A 20,323-nucleotide genomic window follows, 5' to 3' on the forward strand; every position below is an offset into this window, starting at 1 on the left:
GATGAGGCTTCTGCCCCATGTCCTAGAAGAAAAATCACCTTTCCTCACCAAACACGGACAGCCAAGCAAGTCCTCAATATGTCTCTGCCTTAACTTAAGGTTGAACGAAGCCAGTGAATGGCTTTGCCATCACCAAAAAGCACCATTCTGGTCTTGAGCCATACGTGTGAGGAGCAACCACACAAGTGTATGAAGCTGATGCTTATCATTTAAAATGGTAAGCTGGTGCTGAAAAAAGGGCTGTGTTATGAGATATGGCAAAGCAGAGAGGATGCTGAAAGCAGATAAACAGAGAGGCTCAATGTGGTTCTTTCCATCTCAAGTTAAAGGCTTCCTTCTCTTCCTGATTTTAATCAGGAAGACAACAAAACGTGCTGTATGGGGAAAAGTAAAACAATGCAACGGCCTTTCAAAATCTACGTGTGCATGAATTCCCCAGAGGGCAGGTTTATAATTAAAGAAGGTACCTGAGAAAGGAACCACTGGCCTCTACAAAGCTGCATGTTTCACTTTATCGTGGTTTCTTTTTAGCACTGGTGCTACGAACAGACTTCAGCCTGGCCGGCTCTGGAACGAAGACACCAGCGCACATCGCCCTGCGACACAGACGGTGTAACCTGCCAGCTAAGACAACTCAGATGACGCCCAAGTTTTAGGCACTCGCTACTTCATTAGGTAGCTACACAAGCGTGCATAACACATACACACACATTTATAAAATTACTGCATGAAAGCATCTGGGCAACATTTAGTTGAGTTACGAGCTCTGCTGCTAAGCCTCCTCATTTTCTCAAATGGATTCTCTCCAACCTCAAACTGTTTGCGGAGTGTGACAGACTGGGCCCTTCAAACTCGTCCATAATAAGTCCACAGCCTCAAACAGAACGAGCACGATGGAGGAATATTAAAACCCCCACAGCAAAATTAAACTCACCAACTTGAATGCTGGAGCTGCAATGCTGCAGCCTTACAGAAGCACACGATACACTGGAGCTTCAAAACACACAGCTATTGTAAGGGGAATTACAATAGCACATCAACACCCTTATTTTTTTTAAATTTAAAGACATATTAACCAGTAGAGATATCCATTCCATCTACTGCTTTTCACATTGCTCTCCGAACTGAAAAGAAAAGCCAATCTGATGACTTATTGTTACATCCGAGCTCTTATTCTTAGTATTTTTCAGACTACTCCACACTGACTGACCAGGGCAAGCAGGAATTCCTTGCCGGCGCTGCCTTCACAGTGGCCTGAGGGACCGGTGTGCAGTATTACCAACAGGATCTCCACTCTCTTTCAGGTCCTTATGGCTACTCCAAAGCCCTACAAAAATCCCCGCCGTTCCCAATGAACAAAGCCCTGTTGGACACAAGCAGAGACGTTCCATTTCAACATCACGAGAGAGCAGTTTGAGGGGCAAAGGAGCTTGAACCCCCCGAGTGACAACGCACAGCAACCCTCTCCCTTGCTAGAAGCTCCTCGGGAGGATGGATGACAACGCACTTTGCATTACGATACTCTGTGACGATGCTCTGTAAAGTGGTTCCAGCTTGCTGCTGAAGGCTTTTGTGTATGGGCATGTTGCAATGCACCCCAGAGACAGTTTGATTTGCGGACCAGATGTTTCACAAAAATAATCACAATCCGTATGGAAGTTGTGTGTGACAAGAACAAAAATATCCCCAAATTAGCGCTGCGGCTCTGGCTATGCCTTTGCATGTTTTTCCATAAAGATCCGCGAGGACTGTGGTTTTGTTTCAATACCAACCTTCAGAACGACAGAGCGGCCCACGGTTTCAGGCAGGAGCCGCAACAACCTGCTGGGCAGGCAGGGCTGCTCGCTCCCACCGCTCTGCCAAAACTGGGAAGACCTCAGGTTCAGAAGGCATCCCGCCACGCGGCCGGGCACTGTGCAAGCCCCGACCTCTTTTGTGCTCTGCCCCAGCCAGCTTACATTGCTGGAGAGGGGACAGGTCCCCCCCGCCCAGCTCCCCTAAAGGCATGCCTTCTCTGCCCCGCAAAACGATGGCTTCTGCACCGCTGACGCCATGTCACCACTGGTGAGACTGGACATGACAGCAGCCTGTCTGCTGCTGACTGGACACGGTACTAAAAGACTGAATTTGATTTCATTTTATTTTCTGTAACAGGCCTGTCAGCTACTCTCTCTTCTTTTATTCCCTTTAATGCGGTCACATCCTGGATGAAAATGTCAGAAGAGTGCAGTATCATCTTTAAAATTAACTTGACATTTTACCGGGGACATGCAGAAGCTTCAGCAAAAAGCAAAAGTTAAATAATAAATAAGTTGGGGGAACAACTCCTGGGGCTGAGTCCCTGCGGTGGCACCGAGCACCTGGACACGTGGCAAGCTGGCAGCAAACCAGGAGTGCCCAGCGCCTCCGGCTCCCTGCCCGCCTCCCTGCCTGCTGCATCTCCAAAGGAAGGGGCGCTTGGAAAAGTGGGAGAGACAGCCAGGACCACCGCCATCTGCCTTTGATTTGACTGGGGAAGAAAGGCATTTCCTATTTACGACTAAATTCCACGTGACCATCAGTAGCAGCAAGCACAAGCAACCATACCTGCTTAGATGCAAAGCCCGCGATTCTGCTGGTACATACGTGCTTCAGTAATCCCCACGCTGCCTCTTCACCTCCCACAAACCTACTGTAAGGTAATTTGAGCAAAGAATGACTGTTATTGCACTTTTCCCCGCCCACCACCTTTTCGGATTACTGTTGGAATAAACGCCACGCAACTGTAGCTTTTCACACAACCAGCTGTAATCAGAAAAAGGAAAAAAACAACTTCTGCTGAGGATAAAAATCATCATTTTCCTCGTTTGGAGGAAGTTTTCTGGCACATGAATTTGGAAACCTGCTACATTCTTTCTTCTTGGGAGACTTGATTTCCATGTATTATTTCTTAGGAGGCTGAGATGACACAAAAATGCATCTTTTAAGAGAGTGCCCTTGCCAAGCAGACAGAGCCTCAGTGGTGACATGACCCCGGTCCAGGGCTGATGCTCAGACTCAGCATCAATTAACAGCTCCTGCTTTGGAGCTCGCTGACTTCTGAGCACTGTCAAGTCAACCAGAGCTCGCTCACCCCTGGTTATGAAACCTCCAGCCTCAAGAGGGGACACGGGAGTGCTTCCACAGCACAGGCTCGGTGCTCACGGCTGAGTCCACCGGGCAGGCTTGAGCACTGCGGGTAATTCCGAAGCTAAACCCACCACCCACGAAGTTTCAGCCCCCTGAACACACACACGCACCTGCTGCTGTCTACTCGAAGGGGTCAGTGGGGTTGGAGAGGCCGTTGTGGGACCTGTCAGCCTGCCATCAGTGCTGCCGCAAGACGGACCACGGGGGCTCTGCAGAATCGGTAGCAGCCACTGCAAGGGTGGAGATGCTAGGAACGTGCATGCATGCGGCACCCCCAGGCCTCCACCGAGCCACTGCCAAGACACCTGCCTGATCCATCTGCAGAGGAAGCGCGATAAATGCCAATCTGCAGGTACAAATCACGCTGCAGATCCCGGGGTGCGGAGGTGTTATGTGAAGGCAGCAAGAGGATGCTTGAAAAGGCAGGCTAAATCGCTCCGCTCGCACCATGCCTGAAGATGAGGGCTTTGCTATTATGAAGAACCTTTATCTCCCAGGAAACAACAGCTGTCGAAAACCAGCATTTCAAGGAACGACTCTAGGGGTAATTCAAATTATGCAGTTTGCTCCGCTGTATCATATTGTACATCTTAATGAACAAAGCCACAAGGACAATTTGAACTGATAAAAAAGGGCTTGCCAGCGATAACAGCTGAAACACCAAAGGACGGTCAGAATATCAATGCAGTTGGAGGATATATGAAAAAGATCAAACTGTCACGCAGGAAATCTTTTCAAGCACCTACACTGAAGCGACAGCGGAAAAGCTTTAAAGGTCGCGCTGTTTTGGAAACTTTACCGCTGCTCAGCTTTTCCTTCTCCTGGAAAAAAGCAGCAGGTTAGCTTTTCCTGCCCCAAACCTCCCTGCCATAAAACTGCTCTATGGGCTCAGTGTGCCTTTGTAGATCAAGCCTACAGCAGCAGCGATGCAGGATTAGGACCTGTCAAGCAAGAGGGGCCGATAAAGGGACCCTCTGCTCTGGGCACGGACCCGGGTGGGCGCGAGAGGGCCAGGAGCACGTGGGGGAGCCCACTGCACTCTGCAGGCACAGGGACCAACAGCCAAGGGCCACTGTACCCCCGCACGTGGCTCTGGCGTCCTCTCCTGCTTGTGGCCCCTGGCTCCTAGGTGCTGAGCAGCGCCCATCACGCTCACAGCCAAACTCCTCAGGACACGGATGAGTTTCCATGTCATATCGGAACACGTTTAGAGTAGAAATACCGTGTGTAAGCAAGTAAAAAAGATGCCTGTCATCAGAACCTGTGCAAAAGGAGTAACTCGCCACGCAGGCAGTGGCAAGTACAGCCCTTCAAGATTCCTCTGTTGGATAGTTTTAGTAGGAGTAAACGAATCCAGAACAAGCTCTGTCCAATAACTCAAAAGGACTACTTCCAAGAATGTCATTTTCTCAGGGCAGCCGCCAGAGGTGACAGCACACCTACAACCCAAGGTTTGGACACAGAAACTGTTTCAGTGCAGGTCTCTTTCTTTTTTTATTTTTAAATTTTTAAAATGTTTTAAATTTTATATTGTTTATTTTTTAATTTTCAATATTTTTTAAATTATTTTCAAATTAAAGCAAGACAGCTGCTTTTGGGAACTACTCTATGGTTTCAGGGGACACAAAGCAGGTCAGTATAATACAAGACACGGGGGAAAAGGCAAAATAAACCAGATTCCAAGACCTCTCATCCTAAAGAAGGGTTTTCAAGCCAGCTGGCTGGCAGACGACTCGCGCCCAGCTGCCAGCAGAGACAAGAAACACCCCGTCTGCTACCAAAGCGCTTATGTCGCCCTAGAAGAGTATTTCAGCATTTTGGTGATGATGGGAATTAAGGTATCAATTGTCTCTTGAGGCTTTAAAAAGTGTTTCAACATGACTATGCTATGTAATTCCAGAGATTATGTTAATTTGACCTAATTTTTTCCAGCTACAAAGTCTCTAACTACTGAGAAGCAGAAGTTTCTGCAGCTTCACGCTGCCTGGCTGTTGGCTGGAAAACACACGCATGCACATCCCTGCCCAAACAGGGGAGGTGAAGCCTCAGCTGTTGTTCTTTGTGGGAAAAGCACACGGAGCTTGCGGGCAGATGTGAAAACACACATCAAGACGACTCAGCGTTAGATCGGTGTCAGGGAAGAATATAAACATTTCTCTTATCAGCATTAACTAATCTTCTGCCTAAGTATGCTGTAGTAAGCAGTAACTGTTGGAACCAGTGAACAATACTGCATTTTCATTACATTTCTAGCCACTTCAGCAGTTCAAAGCCAATACTGAAAAGCATGAAGGAGGCAGTGGAGACCCACCTGGGTCTTGCCAACAGGCTGCCAGCAAGCTGTGAAGTTCAGATACTTCATCATCGCAAACAAAAGGGAGAGAAAAACATCGGGTGGCCGCACGCGCCTGACCCCAAGGTACTTCTGCAAGGCTGAGAGAAAAGCAACCCCCAACGCTGCTTGTACAGGAAACCAAGAGCTGCTGGTCACTGCACTGTGTGGGCATCTAACCCTTTTCCAGTGCAGCCGTACCTCCCCGTGGAGCGGCACCCTCACAGTGGGCAGTGCCCAGGGCTTTGCTCGGCTCTGATGGGAAGTGACTGAGGAGCAACGGCTGGAAAACTGTCAGGCCAGCGGGTCCTGCCTTCCTGCAAGCCTGCCATCCCCCCTTCTCCATGTTGGAGGATTTCAAGAGACATTTCTTGCAGCTTGAGACACACCACTCAGCTGTAGCTGTGGTGGTGCTGAGCATCACTGACCCAGTCGTATGGCAGAAACCCTGTGGGATCCACTAGCAAACCTGGGCAGCACGACACAGCAGCCAGATCATTGCTTGAAATCAGCTGGGGGAGGGGGCTTGGCAACAGCCCTTTCTGACTTTGAGAACCACCCACAGCCCCTTCTTTAATATGAAAAAGCTAGAAAACCACTGCAGAGGAGAGCCTAGAAGCCCAGAGGCTACTGAAAATTCATGATCAATCTGCAACACTTGGAGTTGAAGAGCAAACAACAAATCTGCTATTTATTATGAACAAGCACTACTTCAGAGCCCGAGATGGCAGGTGAGGCTAGCACGCGCTTTGGAAGCCAGTCCCAGGGCGATCCCTGAGATGACAGGCTGATAGCAATCCATTTCCCAGGAGAAGGACAGTCGTTAACATTTGCAGCCTCCAAAATTAACTTAACAGGGTCAATCAAGTGTCAAGACAAATTCTTCCTTTCAGCCTTCCCAAATTCACTGAAAGCATTAACAAATTACCGTAAAACAAAAGCAAACTGTATGCACGTCCATTTACACCAAGACACATGGGACTGTGTTTCTCTGCAAACGGCTCTTAAGGAGACTCTAATAAAGTTTAAACCTACTCTGAAATGAAAGCTGGTTAAGTTAAGAAATTAAAAAAACAGAACTGAAACAAAGTGACCAAATTGCAAAACGGGAGAGTGTTCACGGTAGGGTCTCAAGCATCCAAACTTGGGTGCCTGGAGTTCGGTTTTACTGATAACCACCTGGAAAGAGGAAGACAGAGAATGGCAAGGTCTGGACAACACGATGGTGGATGGCAGACGGCGCACGCACAGTGCGCATTAAGGCACGTTGGGAGAAAGACTTCAATTGCTTGTCCATGCCAGCGGAGTCTGACTTGGTTGCAAAAACCTCAGAAGGAAAGAAGCCACAAAACACCCTGAGCAGGACAGTTAGAGTCAGCTGAGCAACGTCATAAAAGCAAACAAAATGTGAAGGCATTTACACAGGGGATGGTTTACAGCAACAATAAACGTTATGCCATTAACTATTCAATGGTCCATTCTCACCTTGGGTTTGTCACCTCCACCTCAAAAAAAAAACAAACCAACAAAAAAAACCCCAAAACAAGCAAGCAAAAGCAAAAGCAGCAGTTGAAATAGAAAAGATCAGAAAATGACAATGCAAATGGTTACAAATAAACCTGAAGGGGCCTTCCTTATGAGTGGAGACAGTCAGGTCTAGTGAGGAAGTATGATGGATGTGTGTAAAAGAGAGAGGTGACTTGTGATCAGCTGGTTGTTTTTATTAATATTTTCTTGCAAGACAGGGAAAAACTCACAACGCTAACAGCCAGCTCCTCAAAAAGGGTCCTACAGGTGGTGTTTGGCTCAATAAAAAAAATGACTGGTGGTATTCCCTTTTCCGGGAGAGCGAGGTAGAGGGCTTAACACAGAGAGAGACCAAACATCCAGGCATGAGAAAGCACCTGGAGTCACACGAGGTGAATGAAGTTACTGAAGACCAAACTTTCTGCTTCCGACTATAAAGTTGCTCACAAATTGATACTAATGGGGTCCAGGCTGAAACAACTGCCCGTACTAAATGAGTTCTAAGGCTGTGCGTATCCTTCATTTGAAAGCACCCAATATTAGCCACCAGTAATGGAATTAACAGCTTTTCCTGCCACAGCAGTTCCCGCATTTCCGAAACACCTGCAGTAAGGACGGTCCAACCCACTGAACTGCTGGACCAGGACTTGCGCTGTACAGTGGGTGTATTCGAGAAAACAAAACCAAAAACAAAACCAACAAAAAACCTGCAAGTAATTAATTTGTTGTTTTTCCCCAGGCTTCATGCTCTGCTTATATACATAAAAGACAATAAACATTCAGGACATTTCCAATGGTTATGAAGGTACCATACCTGTGATGGTGGTAGGGATGGTGGTGGTAGTGGTGGTGGTTGTTGTGGGAGGAGGGATAGTTGTGGGGGGATCTGGATAAAATATAAAAAGGAAAATAATAAAAAAGCAAATTAAGAAAAAAACCAAGCAGAACACAACAGCGGTCAATCGTGATCAGAGAGAAACAAGGACGCTAAGAAGCAGCACGGCTGTCAGATACCTGTCCTCCTCTAAAGCCAGGTGGGGGCTGCCCAGCTGGCTTTAAGGACAGTGGGCCAGATCCTCAGCAGCCAGGCACGGCTTCGAGCTGAACCTGCACCGCCAGAGCTGCACGCAGGCTCACTCGCGCTGGAGAATCTGGCCCCCAAACTCTTCCCCCCTTTTAGCCTTCTACAATGCTAAAACCAAAAAAAAAAAAACCAAACCAAAAAACCCAGCATAAATTAGTCAATGAGAAAGAGAGAAATGGAATGGGAGGCATAAGAAAAAAAAAAAAAAAAATCAACGGCACGCTTTCCACAACAAAAAGAACAGTTCACATGTACAAAGAGAGACATGGTGGTGTTTTGCTGTTTTTTTTCTACATATACATTTGAACATCCAGGAGGGAGGTCTGCGTGAGGGGCCCCCGCTGCGCTTAACAGGCTCAGTATCAACAAGCACATGAATACATCTCACTTTCTTCCCAGGGCCATTAACTTCACTATTCTTCCTCTATGAATACACGTCAGCAGGATGTTAAGAACTACTTCAAAGATAGCAATAGATACAAAGAAACGAGAACATCATTAATAAATATCAATTTCAAGGTATGAGAATTTTCACTGGTATCTTTTAATATAAATAAAGTCAGTATTTTTCTGATAATTTCAGTTGAACGCTCTTGTTTTGGCTACTAGGGCATCGTCAATGGGAAACACGGATAATGGGTGTGTTTCTCTTCGGGACGGATAACCACTGCTCAGACACACTTGGCCTGTTGAGACTCCAAATGCCGCCGCTTTTCATAGTATTTGTGTTATGTACAGGGGCACATCCTCATCAAAATTACTGGGCAGGAGAAGGTAGATATGAGAAGATGTAAAAGAAAAAAATATGTATCAATGCCCAAATGATCAAATGATCAAACTGAACGCGCTAAGTAGTCGGGAAGACTTTGAACTACGGATTCGTTCGGCAATAATAGAGCATGAAACGTTTCATGGGCTTTTGATTGTAGGTTTCCTCTACTGCATGTCAACTCTTCATCACTAACACATCTGCTACTCTTTTTATCTCCAAGTGAGCTCTCTCAGATTCCCTAATTAAGACATCTGAACTTTAATTATATGCTGCACCTTTATTATCTTCCATACAACTTCCCAAAAGTTAAGACACATTACCTCAGAGTTCACTTCACTGCAAGCGCTTATTTACGGTTCTATCATGAGCAGTTACTGCCCTTCCCCTGCAGCTGAAGCATCCCCTACGCTTTGACGGGGCGCTCCTTGCTCGCTCATGACATGTAATGTCTCCCCAGGAGCAGTGGGGACTGCAACCGCTGAGGCAGAGCAGAACGAGGGGAAGAAAGTCCCCAGCCTTTCACTCAACTGCACGGGGACGATGCTATGCAGCAGGCTCTCCCTCCATAAAAGGAAAAACAAAATGTTTTTTTTTAAAAAAAAAAAATTGCACCTAATCACACTAGAATTTTCTACTAAATATGCCTGCCCACTCCCACGGGGAGGATAGCGTGAAACGCATTTTACAAATCAACATGTTTTCGGTGCTTGTCAATGCGACTGGACAGCTCTCACGCCACGCGCACAGCAGCGGAAGGTGCGTTAAGCACACACGGCAGCGGTCACTTCGCCAGCCCTGGCTGCCAGGCGCCATTTGCACCCTTTGGCAGGGGGGCTATGCCAACCCCGGCTCTCGCGGACGTGTACCAGACCGCGGCTCTGCTAAGGCTATGGCTACTCCCCTACAGTAGCCCGGGCACGAAGGGACCGTGCCCAGCATCCCCCCGTTCCCAAGGTAAGGTGATCTGGGAGGGACCTGCACCGACAAGCGGCAAGGCAGAGGACGAGCAGTGAAACACGTTCCCACCAACTTTCATGCTACGCCTACAGAGACACGTCTGCAAGGATGCAGATTCCAGCGCTGCTATAATATTGGCTGTCTCACAGCGGGGAAAGGTGCCAAGGGCTGGAGACGTAAAGGCTTTCCCTGGACAAGCGGGGGAAAAAGCAGCACACTCCCTGGCAGTGGCAGCCCTTTCCCGCAGGGACAGTCGGAGTTCGGTCCTGTACCAGAAGGCTTCGGATGATGCCCACAGCCCAACAGCTTCCTCCACACCAGCAGCTCTGGATCTCCCCCTTTTAAATTCAGGGTTAAAAGGATTCTTTATGCCATCCAAAGTGCTGGACCCTGGCGGCATGCTCCCAAACGAGCAGAAACTGAACGCAATGGGGATGCAAAACCCTTATCTGCCCTTGAGCTCCTGCCAGACCCTGAGAAGCCCTCCCCTACATGGCCAAAACGTCTCCCAGGTGCCTGAACTTGAGTCCACCCCTGGGACACCCACCACAGCCCCTGGGACCCTGCATCTCCTTTAAAACAATATGGCCTTGGCTCTCCTCCTGTGGATTTAATCCCAAGGGGGAGCAACACTGAGGAAGTCCCGTGCAGTCTAGTTCTCGCCCACATCCAAATGGCAGAGTAATGAAGGAGTGCGAGAGTTACACTGAGCTCTAAATCCCAGGCCAGTAACATTGGTGAGGGTCCATCTGGCACTCACTCCAGCCAGTACGTAAAACCATGCAAAGAATGCAAGCGCCTCATCCACAAGTGCTGTACAGGAGCAGCTTTGCATCATTTGAATCTCATGGGGAACTGCCTGTGTCCTATTTCAACTTCTTTATTCTCCACAACATTACATTGGTGTTTAAAGAAACAAGTGAATGAGTTTGGATTTTTTTTTTCCTTTCCACACCATGAGCATACAAATTATTCCATCGCAAATGCATACCTGACTTCATTTTTTGAACTGAAGCCTTTTGGAACCACCTGTATGATGTGGCCGATGATGAGCTCAATTTCGGCTCAAAGCTGTAGCTTTGGTGTTTTCTTCAGCCTTCAGACAAGTTTCTTAGACTGGGCTTAAAACTGCTCACGTGCAAGTGGCATTTGGACAGGTGATGTGACATTCCTGTCTATGGATTTGGATCAGAGCAAGTACAAGAGAATTCGGACTGCACAACTTCAAGCAGCTGTTGCATGGAATGAACTTCCAACCAAAGCAAGTTACGGTCCGGTCCGAGCAGAATCACAGAATGGTTTAGGTTGGGAAAGACCTTTAAGATCATAGAGTCCAACACCCACCACAAGCGTAGCCCAGCCACACAACAACCACTCTTAACAGATAGATTTCAAATATGCAGCCCAAGGGAATTGCTCATAATTAAACTGGGGGATCACTCTTCAAGTGCCTACTGAATCTTCATTATAAGCAACGCCTTGTGGCGGGAGCACAGGGTTTAAAGCAATAGCAAAATAATGCAGAGGAACTGAAGAATTAAAGTAGGTACTTAACAGCACTTTAAAAAGATGCTGGGGCATGTTTTAGTGCCTGCTCAGCCACCACATATAGGCTCAAGGCATCTAATTCCTCCAGTTTATTTACTGGTTTGTAATTATCTGGGGATGCTGGCTGATTCTTTGGTAATTTAACTTGCTAATGAAAGACCTAGAACCCTCCCGCCCTGGACCATTGCTGAAGACACTGGAGAAGGTATTACAAAAAAAGGAAAAGGAATTCTTGGAGAAGCCCTAGGAGAACTCTGTCAGGCCAGAGAACTTGGCAGTTCTCCCCATGCCCCTGCTCTGGTTTTTCCTCAGGCTTCCCCTGCCAGCACAGGAGTGCTGCGGCAAGCCCACCGGGACAGCTCCGGAGACCGGAGCCTGCCGGACCCTGGCACAGGCTCTGCACCTGATGCACGACACCGAGAGCCACAGAAGCAAAACCAAAGGTTTTCCAGCCCCTACCCCAGCCCGGTATAAGGTAGGTGTGTCAGGAGCTATCTGTAAATCTCGCATCAAGCAAAATGTTAACTTCTGTCAAAGCTTTCAGAGCGCGGTATGTTGCAATTATGTGTAAATGAGTCTAGAAGAACGGTGGTTTTTCTCACGTACCGTATACAAACAGCATGTAATCCGCATGTGATTTCCCCACCGCGTTTGAAGCCTCACAGCGGTATGTACCATTATCTGTTTTGTTTAGGTTACTAATGAGAAGGTTTGAACCAGACACTACAACGTGTTGAGGCATCTCATCATCTACTCTTAACCACCTCATGTCCGTAGGCCTACAGAGGAGGGAGAAAAAGAAACAATCACATTACTATTTTCCTATGGTAAAGATGGCATCTTCAATAGTTCATCCACAGACAGAAAGCCCAAACCAAGAAAAAACTGTAAAGAAATAACACATACTTTTTTTTGCACTAGTCAAGCCCGGATGCTGTCGGGCTTCCTCAATTTAAATTTATTTTAACCCAACAGGAAACTGTATCCAGACCTTAAATTTTCTGAAAACACTAATGCAAGCAGGAAGAAAGTTCATTAGTGGTTAATCATTTGCTTATTCAGTAAACCTGAAATCTTTGAGGCTATGGACTACACGTGCATCCACAGGGTGCTCTGAGTGCAGACCTGGACAGCATGTGGCAGAACAGGTACATTTTAAAAGGTTTGAACCCTTCCACAAAGCGATGCGATGGACCTGTTTAACCTTGGTGGTGGCAGTGCCGCTCGCTATGAGCATCTCAGCTGTGGGAGGAGAGGAACACCTTCCTCCTTCCCCCAGTCCCTCCTGGCCAACTGTCAGCCTCTCTCTCCTGCATCCCTTTGCTAGCGGAACCAAAGTGAGCATCACCTTTGCATCATTTAGGGAATTAAATTAGCCTGTTGTGTTAGAGCTAGTAAAGAAGGCGAGCGCTGCAGGCCTTGCGGGGTGTGTGTGGTTTTTTTGGTTTGCCTTTTTTTTTTTTAACTTTAAAAGAATTAGAAAAAAAATTTTTAGATTTATCATCGTCTTTAAGCAGCAGTAAGGGGACAGATCAGCTACTCCTGAGACAGCCTTCCCAGCAAGAAAACCATAGCATCTTTCAGGGTGACTCAACAGCAAGCTCTTAAAAGGGGAGCTTCACGCAGGATGACAATTTTCAGCCTGCCCAGTTCCAGAGTCTGCAAGTCAGACTTCGCCAGGAGCTCATACTGCTGGGGGCATCTCACAGCTCAGACTTTCCTTAGCATCCAAATGGGAGACTCCTGTTGTGATGCAGAAGCTGCTGAAGTTTCAATGTCCCAGCCACCTGGGTATTGGCTGCGAAGCTGAGAGCTGGTTCTGGGCAGGGGCTTGGCCCCCTCCTCCCTGCCGTCAGGCACGCGGGCCACAGCACAGGCAGCAGAAGCTCTTGGGAGAGCAGAAATGCAGTTTAACCTCGGTAGGGTGGGAAGAGTTTGGATGCTCCTGGCTACAGTTATCAAGAGGCTGTTTGCAGTTTTTGAGTCCCAGCGTCTCACATGCCACGTGCGCTACGTGGCAGCCTGCTTCCAGAGACGTGTCTCCCCCTGCCTGTCCTAGCAGGGGCCAGTTCAGCATCCCCCCACCTCTGGGGTGGGGAGGGGGACGACAGAAGTTGCATCTAATCTAACAAAATACCTGTACGGGTATCAAAATGGAAACTTCTATTCTCTGCTCTTTTGTTTTCCTCTGAGCTTCCCTCCCTCGATGTTTATAGTGCCAAATTTCACAGAGAAATGGTTTCATTTAACTGGAGAAACATCCCCCTTCATCTTAAACCTCTGGAAAGGGTTTTATGAAGCCTCTTTGTATTAAAAACATAGAGCTAAACACAGCCCATTATTTTCCTGTATATTTTCTTACGCTTTGAGACACACAGGTGAAGTGACCTTCATAAGCCGATTCCTAGCACATCCTTAGCATCACTGTAACGTTAAGTGGCATGCTGCTGGGGAGATGTGTCTGTTTTATTTAACATGTGTATGTCTTATTCATAGCCTGGAAGGAGGAGGGGGGAAAAAAAAAGTAAAGAAGCCTATTCATTAAATTCCCAGACGATGGCAAATGGGAGGAACTGCAGTTACCCATGAGAGGAGGAATGCAAAGGGGCTCTGACAGACTGAGCGGGGATTAGATCATAACATGGAATTCAGCAGGGGACACGCCAATCTCTGACGTAAGGGGAAGGAATCGGCCTCGTGCGGAACAGAAGGAACTGGGAAGCAGGAGCCACCAAAGCGATGTGGGAGAGCAGGAACACTGCTGCTGGGGGGGGGGGGGGGGGGGGCGGTGACAGCACCCCAAGCCCCCTCGCTGTTGAGTGCTGACACCCTGCCTGTCACTGCCCACAGCGGCGGAACTGTCAGACTGGATGGCTTCCAGTTCGACTGCACCTGCATAGCTCCTCTGCTCTGGGCACGCTACCAAGGAGGCGCTGACAGACATCAGGGATGTTTGCAGAAATCTTATGAACATGACGAAAATAAAAGAAGATAGTAAATACTTGACAGCCATAAATCCAAGTGGAAGAGAAAGTATTTTAAAAAAATAAAGTCGACAAAACTTAAAATTAGAACAACAATGAAAGTGTAGAGGAAAATCTACCCTCCCTTGCCAGGATTTTCCTGATCCATAAATTTCTTCAACTATGTAAGGAAGCCTCAAGGGCATGGCAAGAAGAGGAGAAAGAATAAAACCTGCGTTTTGTAAAAAGCACACAGGGCACCAAAAGGGAGGAAAATCATCACATAGTCAATACAAGCGGAAAGACAGACTGCCTTACCTGGGGGATCCATTCCACTTTACAACCGCTCAGTTCTGCGGTGCCAGTCCTACCTCTGCGTACCGGCACCTCGTGAGGCTCCAGTACGCAGGCCCCTGACCTCGCTTTTGCGGATCAGCTGCCACCGACTGCCACCCACGCCATTCCCCGGGCAGAGGCGCGGGGCTGCGGGGCTTCTCGCTTCTGCACCCGGGGGCTTGCTGCGCTGGCTGCCAGAGCCCTCCCAGGAGCCCTTCGGGTGCAAATCCCGCAGCCCTTAGTTACACGGGAATAAATACAAAGCAGAATAGACGCAGCAGATGCTCAGGTGCAGAAAGCATCTCTCTCTCTCACACTGTCACATCGTCTTCGCAGCGGAGAATAGCACACTGAGTGTCTGCAATAGCAGCAGAGGCCAAGCGACGCTTGCGCGCTCCTGCAGCACGGCCGCGCCAGCCCCGGGCCACCTGCTCCGTCCTGGGGAAGCGTCCAACTTACTGTGGTTTTCCAAAAGCTGCGCAGGTCAGTTCCAGCGGCTCCCCTTCTCTCGTGAGGCCTTGCACCGGGTAATTCTGAGAAACCCGCACTTGAGGCTTATCTGCAGGACAAAAAACGTCACTGGGTGAATTGCGGTGCTGGAGAGGCCCGGGTCGTCACGCACCCGAGGCGGCTCCGGCACCGCTCTGCCCTGGGCCGGCTGCTGCTCCCGGCCGGAGGGCGAGGCTGGCAGTGCTCCATGTGCCAACCCCAGCGCCATGGTCCCAGGGCAGACACTTCTGCTGTGCCGGCATTTGATCTCTGAACTCTCTCGAGCTAAAACGAATTCATTTGCTTTCATGCTGAGGTGAAACCAGAGATATCTGTGGTGCGCAGAACTGACAGGTTTTATTGTGTATCACATATTACTGTATGACAACACTCGGCGTCCACGCATATTAATATTTGGGCTTTACAAGAGATGCTTGTTAGAAACACAGAAATAAGTCACAGCCGCTGCGCTGCTTTTGTTTAAACCACAGAAGGTTTTATTTCGTCCAAATGAAGCTCTTCTAAATCCTAAAATAAACACAGAGAATTAAAGCATTTATAGAGTTAGGGAGCCAACTCACAAACACTTTAGTAAGACTTTGCAGGAGGAAGAAGGAAAAAAAAAAAAGCCATACCACAAACACAGAGTCCGCAATTAAAAAAAATCATTACCTCCTACAACTGAAACACAGATTAAAAATGCAATCTAAGCTGTAGCTAAAGTGTTATCAGTGCAAGAAATCAATTCAATGCTACAAATGCCATTAAGCCATATATATTTTTCAGGATTTTACTCAACTGTTCCTTAGGAACAAAAGGCGGCAAAAAAATCAGTATGCATAAAGGTTGAAACCATTTAAATGTTTCTATTTCCTTTGAGAGTAACTGCTACCAAAAATATTGGCTTGCTGCATTTTATTAACTGTGTTTAACTCATTAACATGCTTCCTATGGAATAATAGAGATTGGGGGGGCGGGGGAGGAATCCACGTCAGGATTTAACCAATTTAAACTCTCATAATTTTCAGTAATGGAATAAGCTACACGAGTAAATCCTCTCCCGAGATGACTATACCACAAACATTTTATAAACTAATCCCCATTACAGACGCTTCTTGCAGCTATGAAAACTCGGGTGTCTGCAGGCTGGCGGTGGCTGCATGGGGATGGTGACGCTCTGAGGTTGCCCCGTGCCCAGGGTGCGGAGCCCCTGCTGCACCGTGAGTGCTGCCACCCCGCCGTGCCTGAGCATCCTCACCGCCCTGCACGTGTGAGGGAGATGTGGAACCAGCTGGTACGTCCTGGGAGCGAGCTGAGGAAAGAAAGGTCCCCCGCAGGGGAAGGGACGTGGCACAAGCACGTGCCAGAAAAGCACAGGAAAGCAAAAAGCGGTGCTGACAAGACAGCATTGAGCCTGGTCTGCGACGCTCGGGTCTGTGCCATGAGCACTTACACAATGCATAAACGTAGGGAGATGAGTTAAACCAAGTATTATGCAGCAAGTAAATCACAAGCAGCATCTTAAACGCTGTGCTCATGCTCACCGCTCTCATTCACAACTCCCACTTCCCCAGCCATCTGCTGGCTATTTATTATTTGCTTTGCAGCAGTACCTAAGAGCCCACGCCAGGAAGGTGGATGCCGTGATACTCTGTGTCATAGAGCAGAAAACCTTTACAGGCCAATCTACATGGGAACAGAAAGATCACAGCACCCTGTGCTGAGAAAGCTCCACACAACATCTTCTGCAGCTTGCCTCCCCTGTTGCTCCCATCCCGCTTTCATTAGATAAATTTCAGTATTTCTAATGAGCTGTTTACCAGCTGACAATTACTTATGGAAATCAAGAGGAACACACTGAAGGCTTGCTGTACTGCAAATGCACTGCAAACCAAGTGAGCTCTTCCAGAGCCATGGGAGGGGAGCCCTTCCCAGCCCACGGTCTTCGTTAACCAAACGGAAGCAGCAAAGCGCGCCCGTACCATTCTCTGGGCACCGCAGAGGTGTCACCTGCGATGGCAGTCTGGGCTTTCTTAGCACAGGTGCACGCACTCGGGAAGACGACAGCATTCCCCCAATAGAGTTAGCACAGCGAACATCTCTCCTAAGCAGGACTTGCCAGCACACCAGTAATTACAGCGGGCACTTATGAAAATGCTTCACAGCTCTGAAGGATTCAGAAGGATGGCTGGGCACTCAGGAGAACCGGAATTTTAATTAGGCTCATAGCATACAAAAAAATTTCACTCGCTTCAACCAAGAATTCGGGGTGGGTGCATCTCTCTTTCCTTTTTTTAAAGATATGCCTTTAGACAATCTTAAATTCTATTTCCAGTGCTAAGTGCCTCACCTCAGAGTCAGTGTGTTTCCTTCAGATTACGGACTCTGTTAGCAAAGCTTTCTAAAATGCCGAGCGCTTTGGGACCCTGAGCTCCATCCCTACACGGGATCATGACACTCAGTAGCCTATGCCAGTAAAGCTATGATGGTTTTCACTGCCTGGAGAAGCAGTTTGCCACCTACTACCTGCTTTCCTAAAAATGCCATGCCCCAGTGGCTGTGCAATCTGGGACAATGACTATCTCGGATGGTGACCTAGGATGTAAGGCAAGAAGCAGCAGAGTTTTTACCACAAGTGCATTCCAGCAGCTCAAAATCCTCGACTTGGAACTTTGTAATATCATACCGCTGGATTACTACATAAAAATAAATGCTTGCATCTATGCATCCAAGCCACTACATACTCCACTGGCAGCCAATTAGATCTAACAACCCAAAGCTATTTCCTAGTACGCCTATTTCTAGCGGCTTAAAAAACCAGCCTAGTAATTTAATAAGGCACCTTTATTAAGCTAAATTCATTCAAAAGCTAAGAGTGATATACAAGGTTAAATACCAGTAGTCTAAAGGTTACGCTGTAGCAGCAACCAATTTGAAAAACTTATTACAAACCCATTCTGCATTTGATGAGATTTCTTTTACAACAGGCGCGCGCTGTGCCTGCCAGTGCAGGAACCACCGCCTGCCCGGAGGGGACAGCACGTCCTGCTCCTCGCCCCGCCGGTCAGGTACGGCGTGTGCCAGCCTGACCCCGTGCCAAAAAAATGCTCCTTCCCCCCACCTCCCAACCAAAAAAACCTACGTTAATTTCTCAGGTGACGGAGAGGCTGCAGAGTCCTCCAGCTGAGACGCCGTGCGGAAGCGGCCGGCGCTCCGCAGGTCAGAGGCAGCCCCCGCTGGCAGCACGGCAGCAGAGCTCCCTCCGGCTCTCCCGGCCATCCCCGGCTGCACCCACTGAAAGCCCCGAGTTTTAAAGCTCCGTCGTTGGGAAGTTACCAAAACTCCCGAGCAGCTGCATTTGTCCTCGTTCTTCCTCTTATTAGCTGGTCTCGCAGCTTTTGCGCCATCAGCAAAGATTATTAACAGTGACTTTTTACAAACTTCAAATGCTTCGCGGGAGCACTGAACAGCACTGGGCCAAGCACCCAAGCCAGCATATTCACTCTAAAAATACCATCGTATGCTGATTACTCCCTAATGACTATCCTTTGAGATCTGCCAGTTAGTGATTTCTTAATCCATTTAAATGTGCGCTCCATCGATAATGCTTAGATCTCATTAGTCAGCCAAGATAAAACGTTATACTGAGTTCGGTGCCTTACAAAAGCCTAAGCCTATTACTTCTACCAGTTTCCTTTCATCAGGACAACCTATGATCTCAAAGGCAGGCAAGCTCACCGTCTCAAATCCTGTCAACCAGGTGGATTTGGCAAGCCTGAACTCCTTGCCTGCCTGGAGGACCAGGATGCTCCAGCTGGGTCAACCTTGGGACCCTGCGTTGCACACCCTCTCCCCAGCGGGGCTGTGCACACAACCGAGCCGAGGGCGAACATCCAGCCTCTCCCTATGTGCCTCTTTCCCAACGGCTGGTGTGACCTCTGGAGCTCCTGGAGGTGTGCAGGCAGCGCTCCGGAGGCAGCAGTGACATGGGTTTCTCTAACCGCCCACCCCGTGCCTCAATCCTCAGGATGCTAACGCATCGCGGACCTGACTGTTACCCTGGAGTGTGACCATATACTTAAATAAAAGGCTGGTTTTCTTGGGAAAGGCAAGAAGGGGCGTGAAAGGGTGTTACGCCCTCGTCCTCATGCCTCTGCCCTGAAATGCAATCAGAAAATACATAACGAGGAAACCACATGCAATAAATTTAACTCTGTGGTCATATCCAGTAACGTCACCGTGCGCAAGAGATACTAGCAGCTGCTCTAGAAAACCTGCATTGCACTTGACGCACGTGTTCTTTGGGGCCACGCCAACCACACCAGAGTTGACTCATAGCACCACAGCAGCTCCTGGTCCTCCAGCCATCTCTGCGCAAGTGATCGGCTCCTACGATGCAGCAATCTGTCCACTCCAAGCACCAACCCTGCACCGAGGCAGCCGCTAGTAACACAGTCAAAAACATTCTGGGAAACACTACTTCTCTCCTGAAGCCCAGGTGACTCCTAACCCTCACCAGCAACAAACCAGTCAACCCCTCGCGGCTGCCGCGCTCCCAGCTAAGGTCAGAAGACAGCCCAAAGCCTTCCTCCCACATGCTGCTTCGGGGGGAAACCATGCAAAGCTACAGATGAGGAAGACCAGCTCCTGAAAGCTGGCTGGGGCTCACGGAGCTCCGACACGGAGCGGGAACGGGCACTGTCCGACAACGCTGAGGTTCCCTCGATGCTCCGGTTGCCTACAGACGCTTGGCAGAGCGGACACGCAGCCAGAGGAGCCATCTGGGACCTCGGCATGTTTCAGCATGGGGTTTCTCCCTCTCCGCTCCAAATTCCAGCTAACCACGTACATTAAGCGAATCGCACGTGACTGTCGATGGCCGGTTTGTTCACGGCAGAGGCGAGGGGACAAGGGCCCGCTCCTGCAGCGGGTCTGGGGCAGGGCTGCTGCAGCACGTGGCTCGGCACCTCTTGCAATGCCAGACCATTTGCTGACAGAGAAAGTGATAAAACTGATTGATTCAGTGATTCAGCTGAAAACGCTCTTTCCTGTGCTGTGAAATTAGGTACCAAATCCAAGGTTTAAAATCCATTTAATAATTACCCTATTAATTCATGATGTGCACCTCTTGGCAAAAGTGGTGACAG

General features: G+C 48.5%; 1 protein-coding gene across 9 annotated transcripts in view; it reads right to left on the reverse strand.

The window, feature by feature from the left end:
* The window catches only part of CADM1 (cell adhesion molecule 1), a 168,018-nt gene that overhangs the window by 19,782 nt on the left and 127,913 nt on the right, over positions 1–20,323 (reverse strand). For 5 of the 9 annotated variants that reach the window (XM_080366920.1, XM_080366919.1, XM_080366922.1 and 2 more), the window contains exons 6-8: positions 15,147–15,246; positions 11,995–12,167; positions 7,842–7,913 (exon numbers count right to left, since the gene is read on the reverse strand). In XM_080366920.1, the coding sequence (XP_080223046.1) occupies positions 7,842–7,913; positions 11,995–12,167; positions 15,147–15,246 (345 nt within the window). The remainder of the gene's footprint in view (positions 1–7,841; positions 7,914–11,994; positions 12,168–15,146; positions 15,247–20,323) is intronic. The other 4 variants (XM_080366921.1, XM_080366924.1, XM_080366926.1 and 1 more) reach the window with 1 other exon arrangement.

The sequence above is a fragment of the Falco punctatus genome, assembly GCF_963210335.1.
Source record: "Falco punctatus genome assembly, chromosome: 16".
Lineage (NCBI taxonomy): Eukaryota > Metazoa > Chordata > Aves > Falconiformes > Falconidae > Falco > Falco punctatus.